This window comes from Lepidochelys kempii, chromosome 8 (genome assembly GCF_965140285.1).
Source record: "Lepidochelys kempii isolate rLepKem1 chromosome 8, rLepKem1.hap1, whole genome shotgun sequence".
NCBI lineage: Eukaryota > Metazoa > Chordata > Testudines > Cheloniidae > Lepidochelys > Lepidochelys kempii.
The window spans coordinates 80,933,418-80,955,030 of record NC_136387.1 but is presented as its reverse complement, the minus strand read 5'-3'; the positions used below and the strand labels follow the sequence as shown (position 1 = coordinate 80,955,030).

General features: G+C 36.9%; 1 protein-coding gene across 16 annotated transcripts in view; it reads left to right on the top strand.

Moving 5' to 3' along the window:
• ADGRL2 (adhesion G protein-coupled receptor L2) overlaps window positions 1-21,613 on the top strand; it is a 195,218-nt gene that overhangs the window by 27,102 nt on the left and 146,503 nt on the right. For all 16 annotated transcript variants that reach the window (XM_073357241.2, XM_073357237.2, XM_073357249.2 and 13 more), the window contains exon 2: window positions 9,072-9,244. In XM_073357241.2, coding sequence (XP_073213342.1) covers window positions 9,172-9,244 — 73 coding nt within the window. In that variant the 5' untranslated portion in view covers window positions 9,072-9,171. The remainder of the gene's footprint in view (window positions 1-9,071; window positions 9,245-21,613) is intronic.

The window sequence follows — 21,613 nt, the reverse complement described above, 5'->3', positions numbered from 1 at the left end:
GTTAAGTTTGTTTATAAAAATAGTCTTTAATAAAGTGAATTATTACATTGCTATGTTAAATATTAATATCTGACGTTATAATGAAAGGTCAGATGTTAAAAATAGGGATCTCTCCCTCACATAAGTCTTTCTCTTTATATATAGTTCCAGCTTTTTCACATTTATTTGTAAGCGCATCAAATATATTTTATCCTAGATTGCCTCACTGTTCCCAAGAAATCCCTGTTGGAAATATTGGTGACCTAATATATGACAGATCTTGGGTCATTATTATTTCATTTAGTGGTCATATGGATAGACCAAGAGGGAATCTGAATATTGATTCACTGAATGGCTAGTAACAGTGATTTATGAATCAAGGATTCAGTGCAGTGAGCCAAACATAATCGGCATTACATCTTATGTGTCACCATTGATTTTGTTTCATATTTCACTGCACAGTGATTAGGCCATGATCTCACAGATGTTAACGTTCAAACCATATTATTTTTGTAACCATCAAGCTATGCCACTGATTACATCCAGTGCAGTATGTGTATTTTTATAATATATTTTTGCTAGCTTTTTTAAAAGCCAGCTAATTTTTTCCACTTATTTTTGTACCTGATTTGGTCTGATTTAAGAAAATGCCAAAGGTGATTTTTTTCATCCCCATAGACCTGTCCTCAAAACTGTGAACAGTATCATATATACACTGTATAGAAATTTACTTTCAGCATAATGTATGGAAAAGTGCCAAATTAAGATGTAACTGTATCCTTCAGAAAGCTGCTGAAATGGATGCTATCCTGATTCTCCCATATATTTAGTAGGTTATTTTCCATGTGCAAATAACCTAAAAAAGAGTGTGTGAAAACAGTGTGTTTCCAGCATGAGCAGTGTTACCAAACCTAGATCTGTAAAGGTCTGTTCATGCTTACAGTGTAGGATTAGGTTGCAGAATGATTGTCCCCTTACCCAGTTACAACAGAGTTGCAATTTGTAGTGTCAGGACCTCAAGGCTTTATTTAGCCCAGTTATGGAATGTGTTTAAAAGGTGATGAGTTCTTGTCCACTCTTTAAGCTTCTATTGAGTTGTAACTAGGTTCCTGGACTTGGTTGTGTTTTCCCAGGTAGATGTGTCCTACGCTAATGACATTATTTATTTCAATGTGTCAGCTGTAAAAGGCATGTCTGAACCTCTCCTCTTTGTCATACTAACTTTTCTCTGCTCTTATGCCAAGTGAGGAAAGGTCATAAAGCGTATCAAGTATGTTAAAAGCTTTGCAGTCAGCTACACAAAGCATCATGTGACATCCATTCCAGAGGTATAGGCATGTCTGATCCCAGTTCCATTTTGTTTGTCTACCTCCACTTCAAACAAATTCTCTGCTGTGAAAAATAGTAGTTGAAAAAAGGAATTAAATCAAGTGACATAACATCTTTCAGGAAAATGGGCCTTTGTAAAGCCCTGTCAAGACTGTCAACAAACATTTTACTGTCTTACAAGACTACAGTGTATGTATGATATTAGACCGGTGGTTTCTCATCTAAAAGGAGAGATACATCTTTTTAAAATAAAGGATTATTTTGTGGATTTCTCATCTGTGAGAAATTTGAAAAGCCTCTGAATTTTCTTTAGCTGTAAGATTGTTTCTTTTGGTTTGTCATATGGTTCTATGAGTGTTTTTATAGCTGTTCATTATTCCCTTGTTTATTTTTGATGTTCATAAAAATCTATCCTATAAGAAAATGAGAGCTATTTGTTTTGCATTTTCAACAGCTTAGGACTATTTATGAAGAGAACGTCAAACAGCCTCAGACTGTGCCTCTGGTGTCCAAAGCGATCAGCATATTTAACATGCTCAGCGTGACACTAGGATATTACAGCTGATAACAGTTGTAATTGACTTACAGAATCTCTTCCCCTCCCCCAGTTTTCATGTACTGGGGATTTATCATTAGGGCACCAGAAAGAGTCAGTGATACACTGAGGCCGAAAATATGAAAAGACTTCAGTTTAACTGTTTGAGTTCAAGTAGTCTCAGTCAGTGATGCAATGTCAACTGAAATGAAATGGAGGAATAATTCAGTGATTCTGAGGATCTAGTGAAGGCAAAAGAGAAAAATTAAAACTTGGCAAAAACAGAGTGCCTGGAGCCAAAAAAAGCCTTTCTGATTAGCACTAGCAAGGATTTACTTTCCTGGTTTATTGAATGAAAACTCCCCAGAGTGTCCATGCTGTATCCTGTGTTAACAAGAAGGGTCTGAACGAGCCTGTCAGGAGAGGCACTCCATGTAGAATATACATATATATATACAATACCTGGTGAAAACACAAGAATGGACCTGAGCCAAATTGGAGTTATAAAGAGAAATGAACATCTTTGCCCTTTTTAATTGAATCCCATTTATTTTCCTTGTGAATTATTGAGGCAGACCACTGAGTTGCTGCCTTTTTATGGGATAAATTGTTGTCATACTATTAAATAATTTGTTTAGTGTTGCTTCTCATACAGGTAGCTCCTCCTTTGTGAGTAAACTTCCACTGCTCTGATTAACAGAGTGACTGATCTTTGTGATCTCTGCTTCAGTTTAGATTCAGGGTGCATGTATATTTATCCCATACTGTTTCAGGCTTTGCTAAAGCGTTGATGTATCACTTCAGAGTACAAGGCAGCTGAGTGCATAGAAATGACTTTTTTATTGTAAGGCTGGGTGACCTTGGTCACGTCTTGTTCTTACTGTGCTATTCCCTTCCCTGATACTGCATTCCTTCTGTACTGCTGAGACAGAAATGTTTTGTGTTAGAAACCCAATGTTCAAGGTGTTAATTAATGGGGATTGTTGCATACAGAACCAAAGATAAGACCCCAGGGATAGGTCTTTAGGATTGCAATATTTTTAATGGAATATTAGTCTTTATTGACCAATTTTAGATAGAGCTGGTTTAGCCTTTCCATTTCTTCTGCAATAAGCAACCTGTTTAATTGGAAGTGGGTTGCAGACTGACCACTTACCATAGTAGTTAAAATTATGCTAGCTAAACAGAGTTATGTATTTCTTGTGTCTCTATTTTTTTTTTACAAGATCTTGCAATTTAAGAGACATGATATGGCTTCCCAGTTGTGTAGCATTAATGTAAAACTATTAAAGCAAGTTATGTCCCCCCACCCCTTTAAATAACCTTGCTGACAGGTTAGGCATGTCTTGAATATTTGGTGCATCTAATAAACGTAAATATGTTACTTGCTGAAAGACTGCAACTGTCTCTTATGTTGCAAGCAAAAGGGCTGTTGGACAATAAACAATGCCAAGGCACATTCTGATATTTCATTGTGGAGCTTGGAAGAAGGTTTTAGTAGTAGTGGTGTATTAGTTGACTTTTTACATGGTAGTCTTATAGCATCATTAATGGTCATTTTTCTAAAACTGGGAAACCTCATGACTGGAAAGCTCATAGACACAGGCTTTCTGTGGAGACCAAGTAGTCTGTAAATGTGTCTCCACACATCCTTGCCTCCCTACCCTTTTTTAGATGTATTTTAGTCTTCTGAGGACTGAAATGCTTTAGTCTAACTAAACTAATTGGACTCTGTGTAGGAGTTTGAATGAAATTTAACAGCCTGTGATATACAAGAAATCAGACTAGACAATCTCCTGGTCCTTTCTGGCCTTAAACTCTATGAAATCTGAATTTTTAAAATTTACTTTAAAAAAATTTCATAGGTAAGATTACAAAAGGTGAGTGATAGTGAGATGGAGGGCAGGATAGTGTACCTAGTGCTTATAACAAGAACCTCTAGGGCAGTGGTTCTCAACCAGGGAATCCGGACCCCTGGGGGTACACAGAAGTCTTCCAGGGGGTACATCAACTCATCTAGAGATTTGCTTAGCTTTACAACAGGTTACATAAAAAGCACTAGCGAAGTCAGTACAAACTAAAATTTCATGCAGATAATGACTTGTTACTGTTCTGTATGCTATATCGGTGGTTCTCAAACTGTGGACAAGTTTGTTTTAATGGGGTTGCCAGGGCCAGCATTAGACTTGCTGGGGCCCAGGGCAGAAAGACGAAACCTGAGACCCGCAATGCGGGGCTGAAGCCTAAGCCTGAGTTTTTAAGTGAGGTGAAACTTGGGGTATGCAAGACAACTCTGACTTCTGAAAGAAGTACAGTAGTCTGGAAAGGTTGACAACCACTGCTCTAGAGTTCTGCTTGTTGCTCAGCCACTGGCTCAGTGTGTGATCTTGTGTAATTCACCTTGTTTCTCTGAGCCTCAGGTTACCCATTGATAAAGTGGGTATGCTTATCTACCTTGGGGATGTTGAGGGTTAATTGAAGTTTGCAGAAGCATTTTGAGGTCCTAAGATGACAGGGCTATGTATAAATTCAAAGTAGTAATATTAATGTATTTGTAGGTATCTTGAAAGCTTTTCAGCAAAAGAAACAACCAGGCTTACCTCAACACAACTCCAGAGCTCGTCTCCATTTTCATTTGTGGTAGGGCCTGATAGAATAGGACAAAATGTTACTTAAGGGGGGAGAGAGACAGCTCTTGCATGACATGCATGTTGTTTTAGACCTCTCAGAACCCTTGGGGCTTGGGCTCTGCAGAATTTGGGGGTATGTCTAAGCGGGAGAAACTCCTTTCACAGAGCTGCTTATCTCCAGACAGTACCTATTTCAAGGAGAACTGATAGTTAGAGCAGCATTTTCTGTTTCTGAGGTGCTCCTGAGCAGTGGGGAGTGGGGAGAGGAGCAGAGGAAGCCAATGGTAGCACATGTTCTGTAAGAGATTTGCAGCTAGGATTAGAGGTTTCATCAGTGCAGAGGAGTCGGGGAGCAGGGCAGAGATTTTAGGATGGGGGTAGTCCATAGGCAGATTGTGGGCCAAATCTGGACCAGCAGACACTTTTGAATGGACCCCAAAATCTTTTTATTTACATACCATTATTGTTCGGTTGGTTTTTTTTATTATTATTATTATTTTCTCCACAGTCTGGACCTTGAGCAAGAAATTTGGACCTAGACAAAAAATAATGGACTACCTCTGTTTTAGGATATGTAGGGCTGGGAGCAGAGACCTGTGCATCCCTTAGCACTGCACAAGTCTGAATACCAACTTCTCCTGTTTTTCCCCTCCTTCAACAGGAAATATACAAAGGAAACGCCACAAGGTAAACGTCTCGGTTTCCAGTGCAGGTTTTACTGTGAGAAACTACAATATGGCCCAGAGGTAGGGATTTAAATTACAGCTGAAGTTTTCTGGACAGCTTTTGTTGCACTCTTACGCAGTTTTTACTCTGGGGACCATCTCTCTTCTCCACTCTCAAACATTCTCTCTGGATCACAGATAGCTTAGGCCTATTAAGATCTGAGAGGAAACAAGTTATTTGCACAGGATAGCCACTTGCTATGATCTACTTTTCTGTTTGCAAAGAGGTAACTTAATATGGCTTTTCCTGGTCCTGTTTGTTTGTTTTTTGGATTTTGTTGTTGTTGTGAGATTCCATTGTCTCCACATCTTCGGCATTTACGTGATCAGAAGACGAGACTGACAGAAACGTTTATCCCTACAAGTGTCCTTTGGCTCCAGCTCATCTTTGGGGTAACTTTTTACAGGATTACAGGATTAGTTTTATTGTGCTGCTGAATAGTTGATTCAGTATTGTAATGTCCTTTTATTTTAATAGAATTAGTTACTGTTTAGGGTTTCATAACAATTTGCTTAATGGAGAGTTGTTATTAATTTGGTTAAAAAAACAAAAACAAAATCGCTTGAGGTCAGTTTTCGAACTGTATTTGAATTTTTTTCTGGCCTTTTGAAATCACATCTTAGTGATAAACAGTCTGATGAAGGCTAATTAGTTTCTTCAGACATACTTTGCCTTCAGTACAACAAAGTGAGCCAAGTTTTATTTCCCAGTAGAGTAGAACGGTATAAATGTTGTACACCCACTATTTCTGGTTGTCACAAACGTTGTTACTTCACCTGGGTGGTAGTTGCTGTTTTTGTAGTGTCCCAGGAACATTCTCAAGCCCCTTCTAGAAACTATTGCTTGGTGTTAGAACACCTAAAATAAGTCCATTTAGAAGGTTTGAAGCCTTTACTCCTTCCCTCTGCCATTGGTTTTCCTATTTGGGCAGCTATTTCCTGGAAAGTGGTCATCAGTCTCTAATGGTGCTCTAATTATTTCCTTCCTTTTTTCTCACAAACAAGAAGGCATTGAGGTGAAGAATGACAAAGCACAGCACAGCTTTGCCACTATCTACTTTGAGGTGGAAAAAAACTGTTCAAAATTTCAAGATTTATGCATGCAACTAAGTAGCCCATACAGCATTAAGTTATGGAAATAAAAAAAACCCATTTAAAACTAAATCTCAGGAAATCCAAATCCTCTGGATGGACTGAGAGCAATCAAAAGGCTGACTTAATTTCATGTGTAGCCATTATTGTGCCTCATCCATACTCTCAAATTATTCTAATTGCTTGCTCAAATCATACTGAGCAGTCTGTAGTGTCTGTGAAATAGTTCAGTGATTTAGCCCTTTGGGTGTGACGGGTGAAGAATTAATCTAAATTCTCCTTAGGCTTTTTCTGTGGGAGAATTCCAAATTTTTGATAACTTAGTGTCAATACCTGCTTTTCTCCTGAGCTGGAACTCCTTAGCAATCTTACTTTCAGCTGCATGCAGTATCATATGTGGATTTTAGATTTTTCAGTATGCAAAGCCCTCTCAGACCAGGATGAAAAACTTAAGAGATAAAATATAACTATTTCAGATTAATTGGAGATTAATCTTTCACCTCTAGGCGCTTGGGCTTCGGCCAGGAAGAGCTACTCTGTGTTTGTTCTGCTCTTCGTGGAAATACATGTGTGGTATGCATCACTCTGCCCCTTTGCTTGAAGAGCACTTGTTGGCTGTATTTGCAAATTGCAGGAAAAGAGCCTCTTTTGTTGAAAGCTTAGAATGGCAGTTCTCTTTCATTTCCCTGTATATGAGAGTGTAAGAGCTTTGCATTCTGTAAGAGGTATGTGGGGGCAAAAAATCCAACAGTGAAGTGGCATCGCCATTAAAACCATGTCCACTGTGAAGCAGCATACTTGGCTACTCTAAATTATTAAACTCTTGTCAGACTGCATTGGTATTGTGTCTTCCTGCACTCACAGCCAATGTAAGGTTTGAGTCTTGTGGACAAGCAGCAGCAGTATTCCACTGATGGATTCATTGCTGCCCACAGGACTGTGTATAGCAGCTCTGAAACAAATGAAGTGATTGTTAATTTCACCCTGCTGCTGCTTGTCAAAGCAGTGAGCAACATCAGAGGCATTACAGCTGTCTGTCTTCAGACTCAGTGTATTTGTGACCATGAGGGTTATAAACTTTTTTAAAAGGGAAGTGTAAATTCTCTAGAAATCAATGATTTGGGCATCCTTGCCAAGGAGAGCTTTCCCACTTGTCATTGGTGACTGGATGAATAGATTTTTCAACTCCTAAGTGTACACCAATTTATAGACTCCCACGTGGCTATTGAACTGAAACTTCCACAGTGTATCTCCACTAGGGCACTATCATGATCATTGATGCATTTTGTATAGCAGCTTTGGTCCCAACGGATCTCAAGGCTGTTCGATAACAACTTTATAAAATGTCATTCATTTGCAGCTCTGGGGCTTTTTTTTAAAAGAAGTGTGAATGGGTTGAAATGAACTACCAAGGACTATCCAGAGTCATGGGGTGTGCGGGCAGTTGCCCTTTCGTTGGCTTAAGTGATTTTGTTGCTTCCAACCTCAGTTTGCTATGCACAGGCAAGAAAGATAACATAGATTACATGATCTGTGGAACTTTGGAAAGTCAGGGTACTTATTTTAAGTGTAACCTCAGGCACCCAAATTTGAAAATTTTGGTCTGTCTGACTATAGGGCCGGGGGTAATGGGTTACAGAACTTGTCTCTTTTGATCTATGTCTGTGCAGCATTTTTTGGAGGTTCATTATTACCATGTTCTGAGTTGCACACTCCTCTAGCTCATAGAGCCCACACTCATACTGGGAATTCAACTGTGCATTCACATTGATATCTTTAATATCTCAAACAGCTGTCTGTTGGAGACTGATCTAGCTCATAGGCTGACCTATGAAAGAGGAAGTAATCTGTTATTCCAATGGCTGTTGCAAGAATGAAGGCACTGACTGAAGAGTGAACATGGCTGGTCAGACCTTCCAGTCCGATAACTGTTTTCCACTATCATTAAAAAAAAAATCAAATGTATCTTTTTAAAGCCTTTCGTTTTACATGGTATGCAGGAAAAGTTCAGGTAAGGTTGGTTTCTCGAGTAGAATTAAGGAGTTCAGTCACTTGCTAAACCCAGTGTGATCATGTGCAATACCGTCTCTGACCTGGGCTAATGTACATGTGATTTGAAGTGGCAATATTAACAATGTGCTTGCAACACATGTGGTTTCGCCCCCTTGTTTGAAAGGTTTTTCATTGTGGTTAGAAGTTCTCTGAAACCCACTGGTCAAAGAAGCATGAGCTTCCTCAGCAAAATTGTTATTTTGATGACAATGTTGCTGTTTTAGCTTTTTGTCTGAGAAGGCAGAACTATGCATAATAGAAAAACTGGCATTCCTATCTCCTGTGGAGGGTAAGGAAGCTGTGATGGGAAGGGGTCCCGCTGAGCTTCTCTTTGAAAGTTTTATTGTTGGGCTGTATCTCTTTCTGTACTGGGATCTGTTTTGTATCAGTGTTGTGTAGAATAATGTGTCTGGTGAGGTTTTTTGTGTTTAAACCCCACTCATCTGCAAGTCCATTCTCTTATCTTCACTGTATCTCTTAGTAGGAGCACATTAACTACAATCACATTTTAAACTTCTTCATCCTGGTTGATCACTGACTTTGATCGTAAATCCAGCATGCCTGCCTGCTCCCCAGCCACAGTACAGCTGTATTTCATGTTATATTTTTGACTTTCTGTCTTCATGTCAGCTAAAATTTGATATCCGATACGTGAATAATTTTTTTTAAAATTGTGAGTATATGACTAACAACGGAATCTTTTTTTGTTTGTTTGTTTTTCATCCCCAGGTATGAAGATCAATGATACAGACCACTGGCTTCAATGATGCTGGGCATTTATAACTGGGTTCATTAAGGAATACAAAGAAAATACTTAAAGGGATCAATAATGGTGTCTTCTGGTTGCAGAATGCAATTTTTTTGGTTACTTCTCATAATCAGCTTCCTGCAGTGTACAGAAGGTAAGATTATATCATATCTTTTAGTTATGCTCCAGATGAGAGACCACATGCTCTTGTACAATTTTAAAATATTATTTTGCTTTTAGATTGCTCAGGAGTTTTAAGATGCACCTGCCTAACTAGAAACAACTAATTACTACCTGTCCTGTTCTAGAGCTTAGCTGTTAGTCTAAATGATTGATATTAAAACAAAACAAACATTAAAAATAAACGTACATTGTTTGATACAGTGACACTAAATAACAGTACTCAGACAACTGGAGTGATGATAGAACTGGTAGGTGGTTTATTTTTTTGGATTCCTTCTGTTCAGTCCTCTCACTATACTATCCTTGAGCACAAGTAAATTGCAAGTTATATAAACAATGCATAGTTGTTTAAAATATGTTCTAATGGAACCAAAAGCAGCAGTCGGAGCACCTATTTTACTTCCATTGATTGGCTTGCTGGAAATAAAACTGCAAATATTTCATTAAAATCAATGCTATACATCTGAGAATTGGACAAATGAAACTGAAAGTGCATACAGGAACACTGCAAGCTTAAAAACCTAACTGCTCTCTGTAAATTGTTCACTTCTGGTACATACAGCACCTAAGATTGCTCTTAAATAGAAGAGCTTAGGGAGGAAAAACATTTTTTTCTTCCTTTTGTGTAAAATCAGTTCACTGTTTCGATAATGTAGTCAGTCTCCTTGGTTGTTTTTGTGGCTCTTTTAGACAATTACACTGGAGAGAGAAACATTTTAAAAGAACAAGAAAATATTATTTTAATTTTTTTAACCACAAGTATTGGCAAGGAATTTTTGGGCTAAGTGTAATATCTAAATATATTTGTAACTTTTAAAAAATTAACTAGGTTTCAAGTTGGCAGTTGCCTTTTAATATCATTCATCCCCATAGCTAGATAACCCCATGACTGATAGATAATATACTACTTTTAAGAGTGTAGTGATTTAATTTGCAGTTCCTCAGTTACATCTGATATCATTTAAAAAAATAAAGTAGGGCTGTATCTCACTACGTATGAATTCTTTGGATTCATAGGTCAAACCCCTCTGAGTAATTCAGAAAATAGACTGCAGTAAAATCAAACAAGCACTACTGTCGAACAAAACCCAGCAAACTTTAAAGGCTTAAATATCTTATAAAAGCTCTCACATTCAATGTATATTTATTTAAACATTTGTTCTAGTCTAAGACTCTCTCAACTCACTCAGTTCTTGGGCTTGAATTGATAAACCCATTTTGCTGAAATATAGTAATAACTCCTATGTAGACTTTAAGGAGTACACATCAAGGAATATACCTTCCTGAAAGGTCTAGTTTTGCCTAAACAGCTTTCAAGATTTCTTCTCTCCTCCCCCTCCTCCCCACCCTCCCCGGAGTTGTGAGTATAGTGCTGAAGACCAACACATTCATCTTTTAGATTGTATGATTCTTTGGATGGTAACTTATGATTCGTAAGAGACTACGCATATGTGTGTTCTTGGTGCCCTTCATTTTTTAGTCTTGGCTGAAATCTTATTGTCATATGAAAGACAAGTTTCTGCAGATGGGAAGCCACTAGGAGCTTAGATATCTAAATTTTACAGCTAGTTGGCTTTGGTAATTACTGTGTTTGATGCAAAAATGCATTCATCTTGCAAGAATGAATGAACTAGTTTAAAATTGTATTTAAAAGATAGTACTGGGAAATGGTGTTTTCACTTCATGGCTTTTCCAATTAAAGGTGCTCAATGACAGTTATAAAATCTTAAGGTTGTGTGTGTGTGGTTATTTAAAAATCTCTCAACTCAGAATTTTGAAATATTTTAGCAAAATATCTCAGTATTGGACTTTAGCAATATGTAGCAGTTGAAGAAAATCTGGAAGCAGCAAGGGGAAAATGGTATAGAACATGTAGTTATATTTTTTTCTGATTAACTTAGATATATATAAAACAAGCAGTTTGCAGCAATAAATAGCTTATCTACTGTGTTTGGGTAGGAAAAATAAACTGAAAGCTTCTGCCTGCCGAATTGTTACAATTTGCAGAAAGGTAATTTTCATTTGTAAGATTTCAGATCCATGTTTTTCTATCCCTATTCCGGCTTCTAGGAGGCAGTAGCAATCTTTTGATGCTTCAGTGCTGAATTCAATTCCTTTAAAGTCTATACAGGACTTACTTTCTTATCTAAAGTAAATGGAAGGAAATTGGGAGCAGCTAACAGAATCATACACAATTAATTATAAATTCTTAGAATAAATTAAATATTGTGGCACTGTATTTTGAAAGTGAATATTAATATTCAGTTGACTTTAAGCCACCAGAAGCAAAGTGAATACAGCATTGTTAGACTTTCTGACGAGATTACGTTGCCTTTTGTTTCAGTCATAAAATATGCCAAGTGTAACATGCTCTAGTAATGATGCTTCATCCCTGGAAGTATAAAATAACAGTCCCTAAGTCAGTGGTTCTTCAACTTTTGTACTTGGGACATAGCAAGCCTCTGAGTGTGACTCCCTCTTATACATTAAAAATACTTTTTTAATAAGTTTAACACCATTATAAATGCTGGAGGTTTGGGGTGGAGGCCGACAGCTCATGACCCCCCATGTAATAACCTCACAACCCCCTGAGGGGTCCCTACCCCCAGTTTGAGAACACCTGAAAGTAAGAATATTTTAAATTCTCTGACTTGGAATCTAGCTACTTAAATTTTGTTATGGAAATCTTATATACATAAGCAGGTTGTTACAGCGGGTAGAAAAAAACTAACTAAATTTCATGCTGTTAAGCGTGAATGTTTCTATACAGTTACAAAAGATTTCAGGTGTGGACCAATGGTTCATTAGTCCACTTAATGAACATTTTTCCAATCAAGATAAAACCCTCGTTGCTGTCACAGTGGCTTAACCCAATAGGGGGTTAGCAGACAGAGACTGTTTCAAGAAAGACTGCAGTATTATTTGCAGTATCTATAAAGTCAAGAATCATATCTGCAGTTAAAAGAAGTTTCTTTTCTTTTCTTTTCTTTTCTTTTCTTTTCTTTTCTTTTCTTTTCTGAGGCAACAGGCCAAGGGGTTTGCTTTTGACGCAGTTCCTTCCTGCAGGTAAAGAGAACCTGGAAAGGACATATACTGGCAGCTAGAAGGAAAACTGCAGAGAGTTAGGACATACTTCAGGTATACTGATCTGTGTCATCTCAGTTTGTTTTAGAGAAGACTGACAGGGCATCATAGTCTGCTAACAGCAGTAAGTAGATAATATTGTGACACCAAATCAAGAGAACCAAGCAAAAGAAGGAAACGTGCGGGAAGAAGAGCTAAAGTTAATTAGCTTAAATATTTACTTTACATTTTATTTTAATGTTAAGGTCAAGACTTGATTTAATTTTTCGATTCATTTTATGTCAAAGTAATTAGGGAAAAAATTCCAAAAAAGTGTGAGTGGGTTTGATGTCTCATGTATAGGAGCATTTTAAAAGTCTGGGTTTTTTCATCCTTGTGTATTTGATTTTTAAAAAACTGTTTCCTAAAGTAATATCTATTATTAATTAGTTCCAGCCCCTCTTTGTCTGTAAATAGACATTTTTGTTTACATTAAAATGAAAAACATAAAACCCAGATTTTTAAACATTTATATACTCCAGTGGAGTAGACAATATATTTTGTTTCACAAAATTTTATTTACAAAAATTGAAAGTGCTTCTAAATGTGCACCTGGAATTATTGCATTTATTTTAAAAGGTACATTTAAATACAGGTAATATACACACCTGGTTTCTGAAAGATGGAGAGTGCATGTAGCCTTCTGCTTAGCCTCCTCCGAGCCCTCTGAAGGCAATGGGAGTTGAAGGCTCTGAGCACATTTCAAAAGATGCTCAACATCCTTGCACAATTGAGATCCCCCAGGGCCTAATTCTGCAAACAGTTGTATACATGAATAAATTCACACATGTATATGGGTAAGTGTTAGCAGGATTGGGCCCGCAGTATTTAAAACAAACAAACAAACCCTTGTTCACAGCGTATCTTGAGTTGATAGGAGAGCTTTGCTAATAGGAAAATCAACTTTTTGTTAACTGATTTAATTTTTGTTTTGTCCATTTTTTCCAGGGTAGTGCTTACTGTAGCATCATGTGTCAGTAAGTAGGAATGTACATTGAATTTCTCTAGCTTGGAGAATTAAATCACAGTAAATCTGCATGAAACACTACATTTATTAGGCAACTTCTTGGTTTAACGAAGTATCCACAAACATAACGAGTACAATTTTGCACCACTTCTGTTAAGCAACCAATTTTTGTCAGTCCCTTGAGTGCTCACTTCTGATAGGTTTTACTGAATCCATACTGTATAATGGAGTCCTAGTAAGTAAAAGTCAGACATTTGAATGCTAGCACTATTCGGCACTAGTGATTAATTATAAATAACAGCAACTCTTGGAAAAATGGGGATAGATTTCAGGATAAGTCATCCAACGCAGTGTATCTTATGATTCTATTAGTAAAAATGGTTTTGTTAAATAATGAATGCAGATTATTTAAAGGCAAACATTTATGTAAAAAGGAATGGTAGGGTGCCTATAAAAACCAAAACAGATGTATTGAGTTCTGCTTTCAATATTTGTTGTGAACAAAAGACGAAATACTTTCCTGGTGTTTATTTAGAGATGTCTCTATTTTGTTCCTGAAACAGACATCGGGCCAACACAGCTTTTAAAAAGTAAATTGATCTAAATAGTGAAATCAAATTTCCTTTTAAAGAAAAAGTTAAAGAAAAAAAATGCCAGGTAAAGTGCATATCCTTTCATTCATTCCCTCAATGGTGGGACTTGAGGTTCATGTTTTGTGAAAGAAAATAGCTATTTCAAAAATGTAGGAGAAATGACATGGGAATAGGGAAGTCTGATAGCCTTGACAGTCTCAGTTTGTGAAGTGCCATTTTAAATACTGCACTAATACTGGTTTAGAGGACTTACTAGGAAATCTTAATTTTAGTCACTAAATTATTTATTTTAATTCATACACACTGTCAAATTTGTTATAATTTGAACAAAAAAATGCAAATTCTAAATTACTGTATGCTAGGTATTAGCTATTGCATGCTACTCTTTTAAAGAGCTGTGTTCCTGCTGTCATTTGCTAAAACTTTGAATTCCTCTTCTGAAAGGGGAAACTGTATTGCAGCTTCAGAGGCTCTCCTCACAAGGAGAGAAGGACTTTGAAAATTTGTCAAAAAAGGTACAAACACAATTTACTCCTGCTTAAGGCCAGATGTTACTTTTCCAGAGTCTTCTAAACTACTGCTTCAATTTACCACTTTTCATTATGATAGCCTTGTTCAGTCTCAATGGGAATAGCTACATGACCAATCATGAGGATAAGTTTGAATTGACTCAGCTATCTTGGCTTAGCTGACTAACACAGTTGACTTTGAATCTTCCCCTTGCTCCCATATGTGGATATGTTTTAGATTAGTTAAAGACTGTAGGGTGCCTTTTCTACAAGGTACATGTGGCTTGACCACACATCTCCTATATAAAATTTATTGGGACTCTCAGTGCTACGTTATGGAGCACAGAGAATGTAATATATCATTTTAATTTTTACTACCTTTAATGGTTTTAAAACCAAATCATTGTATATGTTTATTTTAATGATTGCATTCCTGTTTTGTACTAAAATGTAAGAATACTATTGTATCTGAGAAACAGGGCATTTTATTTAGCTTTATCAGTACACACTTCAGTCCTCCTTAGTTGTGTTTGTATTATACTTGTGGAACATAGTACAAAATGGAGAGGTTTGTAACCCGTAGAATTGGGAATGGGGAAGCATAAAACATCTGAATTAGTATATAACTGAAGATGATGCACTGAAAGTTCTCTTCTTACTACTGTCATATTTGTCCACATCAGAATCAGAAAATAATGAAGGTTCTCATAAGCATAATAAATCTAAATTTAGCATACAAAACCTGAATTCTTCAATCATGCATTTACATTTAATTTTACACCCACAAATAGTTCAGTTGAAGTCTGTGGAGTACTCATGTGAGTACAGTTGCATGCACCAATCTTTGCAGGATCACATCCATTCACATAAAATACTAATTTTCATGTCCACTTCTGTATTTATGATTTAGTTCCAGGCTGTGTTCCACAAGGAACAAGAAAGCAATCCATTCAGAATAAAAAGGGACTTCGCTTTATGTCTGTGCATGTTCTCTTTGTAAGTGTACTTGATGGTCTATATGACCTTTCTGTATGCTGGTATACAATTTCTTATGTCGATATGACAAGTTTCCCAGACAACAGACGCACTTAAAAGTTGACTTCGGCATTTTTAAAGTGTGATATAGTCACACAATATTTACTTTTTAACATAAATATGATATCTTCACTTCTTTCTATAGGGTAATTGTACAAAGGCAAAGATCCTTAATAAGCAGTATACTTTGCTCTAAATTCTACTGTATCCCTAGCAATGCATTTATTTTTGTAAAAGCATCTTGCAAAGTTTTGTTTCTAACTCACTCTAAAATTAATAAAAATTCACATAATTAAAGCTAGAGACATTTTCAGTTTTATACGTTATCTTCTGTAGCATTAGTTTATCCACTGATAAATCTTATCAAGCTTGACAGATTTATTGTAATCTACAGGTATGACTGGATTGATGTTTTGAATGTTCTACCTAAAAATATTGGATTTTCTTCTCAATTGTCTTCCTTGTTCTTAACAAGGTAAAATTTCCCCACATTTAGCACCAGTAAATTTTGTGTCATCTTAAATCCATGGAAATATTATGACAAACTGAAACAGAGCAATCCTTGCTGACATATTGGGCTTTGTTTAGTTCCTATGATTCAAGATGTCTCAAATTTTCTATCTACCAAAAAGAAACTTGAACTAACTAGTCCACTAACTTTCAAAACCCAATTGTGCTAAAGCTTTTTGTGTTTCCGTTATCTCTGTCTTCTAGCTTTCTTTTGAAGTGTAAAGAAATAGAGCTGTATAATGTTTGTTCAGTTGGTGGATGCCTCTTTCAATAAATGGAGACAATTCATCCATGTCCAAGTGACATTAAGACAGTCCTTTTAAAGGGAGTGGGGGAAAATGTGTTCATTTCCAGTGACAATAAATCAGTTTAGGTGGTTGAGAATTCATCCCATTTCTTTTCTTAAATCATAATAATAAAATAATTGACTGGTATTTCCATGCTGTGCATTAGTGATGTTTGCAACAAAAAAAAAAAAAGAAGAAGAATCTTTCCCCCTCCCCAGAAATGTGTGTGGGAGAGGGGTTGGAAACCATACTAAACTTTTGTATTGGTTGCCTAAGCAACTGATACGTGGGAGAAACCGAGAGAGTTCACATAACTTCAGTTCCTGCTTATAGCACCAGACTAACGAGCTAACTTTTCCCCCAACCACATAAATTAAGAGTTAGACCGGTGTCATTGATGCTGTGTACTAGCAGAGACTGTAGGTAGTTCATGGCACTGTTTTGAGAGAAGAAAAGGAGTACTTGTGGCACCTTAGAGACTAACAAATTTATTTGAGTATAAGCTTTCGTGAGCTACAGCTCACTTCATCGGATGCATTCAGTGTACTGAATTGAAGTGAGCTGCCACAAGTACTTCTTTTCTATTTGCGAATACAGACTAACACGGCTGCTACTCTGAAACCTGTTTTGAGAGGTTTTTCCTATTAAACTTGAATTCAGTAAGTTCATTTCAAGCTGTCATTCTCAGCAGATTCTGCAAATATGTGTATTTTTAGGTGGGAAAAGAAGTGAGAAATATTTTCTCTTTACATTGTAGCTGGAAGATTTTTGTCCTGTTTCATATCACCTCTTGATTGTAAACATCTCAGTCTAATTGGCCTTTTATTCACTGATCCTGTCTGACTACTTGGCATGCAACCTGACCTTCCTTCCCTAATGTTTCACATTATTATCTCCCATATTCTCCCCATTGAGCTGTCCCAGTTCTTTTCTCTAGCTCAAGGGTGATAGATTGCCTCTGATATTTTTGTCGTCTACTTCAAACAAATTTCTGTTGTGAAAGGGTGTTGCTTGTAAAATGAATTTTAATAATGTAGTACAGATTAGAAAATCTTCAGCATTGCAATCCTGTTTGGAAAAATGTGGTTTTGTGGTCATTTAGAACTGATTAGGTGCTTCAGTGGTTTCAAGATAAATTTGCTCTTAGTAAACAAAAAAGAACAGTTTGGCACTTACACTTTTATATTGTTTAATTTGCAACAGATGAAGTTGATGTGCATGAAGAGTGAAGCCTGGAAAGTACTAGAAGGCAAACTAGTGGTTTGGATTATTACCCATTAGTATGGATGGAATCACCATATATCATTTTATAGATTACCAGCTAAAACAAAAATGTTATTAACACATGTTATACAGTGTTGTTTCAAGCATTCAAATTCAATTGCTACTCAATGACCAACAACTATGAATTTTCTCTGTATGTTTATAGATTGTTTTGCAATGTACTGTTTAAAAAAAGAAGAAAACTTTTTACATGAAACTGAAAATGTTCCAGCACTCAAACCACCTGAAATATGTGCAGTGTAAATAAAGGGTATAAAAATCTTGAATACCTACATATAATAAACTGCCTTAGAAGGTTTTATAGAAATAGTTGTTTTACTAAAAGCACAGTGCCCATAGAGGAAGATTATTCAAGAAATAGATGGAGTTGCCAAATGTGTTTGTTGACTAACTACATTAATATATTAATTAGCTTTGAGTATGGCTTGATTAAATCAATGGAGTTGTAACATATTCTGGCAACAGTTGCGCTTACAGTATGAGACATATTTAATCTGTAACATGCATTATTATCTAGCTTTTGCATGATATATGTTTTTGAACAACATTTTCATATTGCTGTTCATTTAAGACACGAAACTTGTTTAATCCTTTGCTTTTAGAGTTTAGGCAAAGAGAAGTGTTCTGAACATTAGCTTTCAAAAGCTCTTTCTTTTGTTGCATTGATGACATTCATAGCAGAATCAATGATACTAGCCTTATTTAGCATGGAAGTGTATCTGAGAGCTATCATTCCATTCCTCAGCAGTATTGTTAATTGGCTGATAGCTGATAGCAAAGGTACAGTGACAGTAGTGCGGAAAACATTTAGTGAGAAAAGACTTGATTAAGTTGTGACTGAAGTGGCAGGTTCTGGCCAAATTTAGGCTCTTGATCCCATTTCCAGTTGGAGTAAAATATTAAATGGTGAAGAAACAACAAAATGCATTTAAGAGCACTCAGAGATGTTAAGGGACAATAAAACTCTGTAACCATGTAAATGACAGCAGCTGACTATTTGAATTAACTTTGTGTTTAGCTTAATTTGGGGTCCTAATTATTCTTAACTTACGTGAGTAGATTTCAATTATAGTATACTGCAGGGATTTGTAGCTAAGGCAACTGAAGGAATCATTTCACATAAAGTACTTTTGTTCAACTGATTAGGCAGGTTAAAATGGAACGATAGAAAATTGAAACCTTGTCTGATAAGGCCCAACGGATTGTTTCCAGTGACACCATGAAAAAATTGTGCTAGAACTGTTCATTCCCTCTCCACCCCATCACAAGATTTGCATCAATAGAGAAGATGTAATGTGTATAATATGTTTACAACCCGATAAAGTATTTTTATTTCAAAAGATTACAGGCTTAGTGCCAGAGTAAACCTGATTGCAACCAATTGATTACAGCAACTGCTAAAAAAAGTGTGGCTATAATTAAAGAATATATTCATATTTCCAGAACTCTTAGATTAGGTGTTTGTAAGGGCAGTTTTTTCCCCCCAGAAGCTTATTTTGAGTATTTTATAACATTACTTAACTGAGCTTTTAAATTGTAGGAAGTTGACACTGCTGCATATGTGGAATAACTAGTTCCTCAACAAAGCGTTTTAGTACATACTGTAATAAAAAGTACTCAGAATAGATGTACTTCTAATAGAGACACTGTAAAGGTGGCATGCCTCAAAACTTAAACATCTTATAAAGTCAGTTCTTCCTAAATGTTCTCCAGGTACTTGAAAAAAAATTAACACGCTGTGACATACCAGCATACAATCCAGACTAATGAGTAGCTGTGTTACCCCTGCCCTCTAATCTGGAGTGCCCTTTACAATGCTTTACTGCTGTAGCCTCCAGCCTGGACTGCTCACAAACAACCTCAAGCATTAAGTTACTCACAGGTACGGGTCTGTTGTGTGTGTGTTGCAGCCAGCCACACCATGACTCTAACCAGCCTTAGTTATACTGCATGGTGACCCCAACACACTCTGTCTTAGATTCCCTCCCCCCGAAATGTATGTCCTGTACCGCCCAGCCCTCCCCTGGACAATACAAGTTTGTATAAAGTCAGTTACTTTAGTAGAAATACTATGAACACAACTTGTCACCCCAAATGGACAGACACTCCCCTGGCACTTCAATTTAAACACACTGGGTTAAATAAAGCAATAGAACAAGGTTTTTAATTATAAAGAGAGATATTTTAAGTGAGTAGAAGTGATGAGGCATAAAAGTCAGAAATGGTTACAAGAAAAATAAAGATAAAATGCAATTGATGCCTAATTTAACAAACTATGTTAAATTCAAAGCGAAGTTTTCTCACCTTATGCTTTCAGCAATCTTACTGACCAGACTTATTAGGTAAGAAGCCCTGCTCCCAGAATCTAATGAATGCTTCCTTTGTCGCTTCAGGTGTCACCCATGTGATGGGTAGGGAGAGAGAGAGGGGTTTTCTTAGGGTGTTCGTCCCTCCTTTTTATAGTTTCAGTCCCCCCCTTGAAAAACATTTCCAGCTGAGTACAAAAAGTCTATGTGGAAGGATGTTCCCTGATGCTTTTTCCGCACCTGTTTGAGCTTCCTTGCTTGATGACTCTTTCCTGATTAAATGCAAATTAAACAGAGCCCACATTCCTTTGTTTAGGACAGTCCAGTTTGCCAACTTCGGCTTGGGTAGGGCTGTGGTTTGGAACATGTGTTAATAACATCATACAGGGAAATCTCTCAAACTTCACATGCAGTGTTGCCACATACATTTTACCAGGATAGTAATGACCAGCAAATTACAAGTTTTCAAATGATACTCCGCAACACATCCTTTGTACAATGATTATTACAATAGGGTGTACAGCACAGGGGTACAGTCTGTCACAGATGCCGCCAAAATGAAATCTGCATCATGGTTTAAGTTCCTGCTTCTAAAGTGAGTAATCCAACATCAACTTGCTGTTTGTGTTTTTGTGTTTTGTTCCCCCAGCATAACTATCATGTTGTCTGCCCTCCTCTGCCTTCTGGCTCAGTAATTCTAAACAGCCAGGTAGTGAAAGTTGAAGGGTTCTTACCCTGCTGACTCAGAAAAGCAGAGTGGAGCAATGGCACAACATCTATGTCTGCAAACCAAAACACAGGTTTCAGAGTAGCACCCACGTTAGTCTGTATCCGCAAAAAGAAAAGGAGGACTTGTGGCACCTTAGAGACTAACAAATTCAGCTTATACTCAAATAAATTTGTTAGTCTCTAAAGTGCCACAAGTCCTCCTTTTCTTTTTGCAAAACATAGGTCTAATTCAGGTCTGCCAGCTTTGACCATGCCCCTGCGGTACACACTTAGAGCATATGAATACTGGCTTCATAGAAGCCACATTGTTATTATGTGTGAATGTTGTCTTAGGCATTAAGCACAAAAATGGTTGAATTCTGCTGCAGTCAGAATAAAGCTCTGATTTCATAGCGTGTCAATGCACTTTTTCAATGAGCTTTTTAAAAAAAGACTGTATTAAAACATTTTAAAATGAAGTTCTTAAACTAGGTAAAACCTAATTACCTTTCAGTAAGGAAATTAATAAATAAGTTTAAATGCCACTGAGAAATACAGTGGCTTCCAGAAGTGGCTGACAAAAATGGGTCTTGTATTTGGACTTTTGGGTCTTGCACTTTGTCTGACATATTTCTCAGCTGTTGTTAGCTCTCAGCTGATAGTGTAGCATTAGTGGTGTATGTGGCCCCTGTTAGTGAACCTGGAGAGCTCTCTGGAACTCGTGGAGATGTGCGATGCCTCCCTCATGCCATTTTTTCATTTTCTAGAACCTATGTAGGATAGAATAATAGTTTCTACCACTGGGAAGGCATAGAGAGAATGGAAGTCTTTGTACAGGGTCACCCTAAAATAAGTGAATCTTAACGAAATGTTACAAAGTTTATTTTTTATGAATGTTTGCTCATACCTGCAGATGTTTGTGGATGTTGGGGAACACATCTTTTTGGAACTCTGTAGCTGGTATATTCCTCCAAGTAAAGACTGTGGCTTCCCCTGTATGCCTGTGCAGGAAAGATAG